The sequence below is a fragment of the Armigeres subalbatus genome, chromosome 3, assembly GCF_024139115.2.
Source record: "Armigeres subalbatus isolate Guangzhou_Male chromosome 3, GZ_Asu_2, whole genome shotgun sequence".
NCBI lineage: Eukaryota > Metazoa > Arthropoda > Insecta > Diptera > Culicidae > Armigeres > Armigeres subalbatus.
The window spans coordinates 391,180,126-391,183,894 of record NC_085141.1 but is presented as its reverse complement, the minus strand read 5'-3'; the positions used below and the strand labels follow the sequence as shown (position 1 = coordinate 391,183,894).

General features: G+C 37.2%; 1 protein-coding gene across 2 annotated transcripts; it reads right to left on the bottom strand.

The window, feature by feature from the left end:
* Nucleotides 1-392: 392 nt before the first annotated feature.
* Nucleotides 393-1,391, bottom strand: LOC134223895 (angiopoietin-related protein 1-like). Of its 2 annotated transcripts, none has more exons than XM_062703122.1 (2): nt 711-1,391; nt 393-658 (listed from the first exon to the last, which is right to left on the bottom strand). In XM_062703122.1, exons 1-2 carry the CDS (start codon nt 1,328-1,330, stop codon nt 484-486), a joined length of 795 nt encoding a protein of 264 aa, XP_062559106.1. In that variant the 5' UTR covers nt 1,331-1,391; the 3' UTR covers nt 393-483. The 2 variants fall into 2 exon arrangements, with proteins under 2 accessions (XP_062559106.1, XP_062559104.1); XM_062703120.1 differs by having other exon boundaries at nt 395-661; nt 711-1,381.
* Nucleotides 1,392-3,769: the final 2,378 nt, after the last annotated feature.

Genomic DNA, 3,769 nt, shown 5'->3' with positions numbered 1-3,769 from the left:
TGGGAATCTCGTACCACGTTCCACAACAGAGGATAGATGTCTCATGGAGCTATAACAACTCAAGACAAGGTCATGATTCCATTAATTGGTTTATTGACTTCTCCAAACAGAATAATATCCAATGGAACTTTACCAACTCTTAAGTAAGACAAATAACCTGTGGATCGCATTATTGACCATACAGAACTTCAAGATCAGAACTTAATAATAGTTTGGAGTACCGTAGATATCCTAGGAATACTGTGACATGTTAATAATACAGTAATTGTGTCCCCTGGAGTTATTCGTTCTAAAAAATATGGTCAACATTCCGCATTTCAATCGATTTCAGGTTTAACAAAAATAATCAAGTTCCCCCAGGAAAAGATTCTTCAATTTCTATTTCAAAAGTCAAGGTCAAACGCAATACGTTGATTCGTTTTTTTTTTAATAAACGGAAATGGTTATGGTTATCCGTTTGTAAGATAAAACTTTTAAAATTTATTACAAATTATTATTAATTTTAATTTGGTTCAAGTCCTGCATCGCTCGGGTGGTCTCATGAACTTTTATCATCATTTTAGTTTTCCTCAACGGAAATTGTTGTCCTCCAAAAGCACCCCACCAGATACCTCGACGATCACCAAGAACTGATCTGCTGTATTCTCCGTTCAAATTACTTCTGAAAATGGAATATTGAATTCGACATCACTTTATACACCATTTCTTACCTCTTGTAACCGATACCACAATCATAATGCCAGTAGCCACTGCCGGTAAGAACCGAGCAGTCTAAAATTGACTTATCATTGATGCGGTCATAGGTGCTAAATTGTTCGTTCCGGTAAACCCAAAACGAATCCCTAGCTGTTCCTTGGTACGAGTTATCCATGTTGGACAATCGGAGAGTGTAGTTCGAGCTGCTGTCCTCAACTCGGAATCCGGAATAGATTTCATGGGCAGAAAAATCTGTGAAATTTTCTATGACGATCAATAAATCGTGCTCTTGATTCAACGTGATCTGATGAAGCTTCTCCAAGCCCAGCCAATGTTCCTCTTCAATGTTACCGAATCCGTTCCTGTAGAGGTCCCAGCTTCGATTGAAGTTGACAGATCCATCGTATCGGTTCTGGAATACCAACCAACCGCCACCGTATTTCTGCTGTTCACAGTAAACCCGGAATGGTGGAAACCCGTTCTCAAGGGTAATTGTATAGACGCCGGACTGGGACGGTGCCTCTGCACACGATTTGTATTGGCGCGTGTCGAAAGCTAATACTGCACCGAATCGATAGCATTGAGTGGTTAACTGAATCACAAATAGGGAAGCAATCAAATGTGAAGTAGCCATAATAGCGTTGTAATACGATGCGGACTGACTATTCAATACTGTAAAATATTTCTGAGTGGGTTCTTCCTTTATTCCCGGCAATGAGAAGCTTGAATTGATTTGAGATAAATAATACTCAAAGGCGCAACTCAATTGGTTTAGAAGCAAAGGTTGTTAATTGTTATAAATACTTCGTCAAGATACGAAAAGTGGTCAATATATAAAAGTTAGTCGAATAGCTGTTCAAAAGGCAGCTTTGACGTGTGAAAATCCATTGTTTTTTAAACTGTATCAGTGTTGCTGTACGCTTGATATGCATAGACATCGAATTGAAAACATTAATTACTTTGAAGAATAAAGAATTTTGTGAAGCACCGTGCAAAAAATATAACCGGCGGTAATGTTGGCCCTGGATGTAACATTGGCTCATCACGCAAATAAATCAATATTTCAGCGATAATACGTCGATTTGTAGGGAGATATTAACCACTGCTTCTTTAGAAAAGTGTATCAAACATATATCTGCTTCATAACTTTAGATTTAAACACTTCTTAAACTATTAAAAGCAATTATCTTGCGTGAAAAATCACTTTGACTCGGTTTTTTAGCAGCCATGTTTCGTTGGCTTATGCAGGCTGGCTGTGCTAGAGTTTTTCATTTGCCAAATAAAAGAGTTTTCTGAATGAACATACCTGCTTTCGCACATCAGATGAATAGATAATAACCACACTATGTCAGCTATCATTTTTATTTCACAATTTCCATTAGTATAGCGACATAATTAACCAAAACTTTTTTGGACAATACTGGGGGCACCCGTAGCCAAATGGTGGCATGCGCTTTCGATTTGTAGCACTACGTTAGTATAGATGAAACTCTAAAATCAAAACATTCTCACCAATAACCCGTACTGGAGAAAATAACCGAAAGCTGCACTGCCCATGATCGCATATTAATTTGTTAAATTTGCATTTTCGGCGATTTTGAGTTAAGCTTAGGGATCGTCCCCAAATTGTTAGTTATTTAAGCTGACTAAGTGAAATCAAAAAGTTTGTTCTAGAAAACCTGGAAAAACCATCAAGTTGTTTTGTAACATTGAGCGAAGTGACCGCATATCGGTAACACTGGAAAATTCTATCGCCGGTATGCCGTATTCCTTGAACAAAAAAATCGCAATTAATGTGTACTCAAATAACAAGAATGTAAATGATGCTATGGAAAATTTCAACTGATAAAAGTGTTTCTCTAATTTTTGATGATTTTTAGAAGTTTAATTACACGGAGAAATAGGAACACCCAGAAGTGGGTGTTTTTTCACCCATCTTCGAGATAAGTGGACTAACCCATAAGGTGGGTAAAGTAGCTTTACCCATAAATGGGAAGAAGGCTTATACGTCAAAATAGATGTGTATTTTTCACTCACCTTCTCGAATCAAAAAATGCTTTTAGATGGGTGAAAAACACCCATCTGCAGTCAAATAACTTCAGCGCTGATAATTCTATCGAATCGATAAATTAAAAAAAAATTGGACGTACAATATTATATTTATTTATTCCTTATCTTAATTCTATGCATGCCACAATTTAAAGATACTGAACTTATTAAATATCACATGAAATTCTCAGCCATTTATTTTTCAAAGTCCAAAGATATTCCAGTCCAAAAATGTTCCAGTGTTCCAGTTTGCTAGACTTCTTGGTCGTTTAGGCATCCAAATTCCATTATATCCAATCATCACGCAATCCATCACGAAGTGAAATAGAAATAGCCAAACATTATGAGAGGCCGGGAGAGTTTTGAAACGGATTCTGTATACTATTTTTTGTATTTTGATAAATTTCTGTACTTTGAAAACACTCGAAATTTACTTACGATTGCTGTTTCGATTTGGATGTTCTTCCTGTCGATTGTCCTTCGTTTTTTAAATAATAATTACGGGCAATGGATCTTCTAAAAACACCATTAATGAAGTTTCTCGGAAAATTACTAACTATTTTTTCACCCATAGACGGATAAAAATCACCCACCTGCTGTAAGACGGGCACTTTTCACCCATTTGGCAAACTTTGAAATTACCCTTCTTTTTGACAGCTTCATATAGATTCTAGAGGTGGGTGATTTTAAAACATTTAATGAGCATTCTCAAATCTCCGTGTAGATTTCCATACTGATGCATATCACAAACTTAAACGTTCAATTTCTCCCATGCCTACTTTTGTCGATTGTTATGCTACGTACACACCAGTCAAGCAGTTCGACGAACATTGACTCCACCCCCAAGAAAACGCTTCGGTTGCTGCTTTGTTGGAACGTGTGTGAAGTTGTTCGAACAACCATTTGACAGTTGGCGGCTCGGTTGGAAAAAATTAAAACGGTTTAATGTAGGTTTGAGTTGTCGGGGGTGGAGTCAAGGTTCGCCGAACATGTTTGAGCATTTGTAGTGAAGTTGCACAAACCC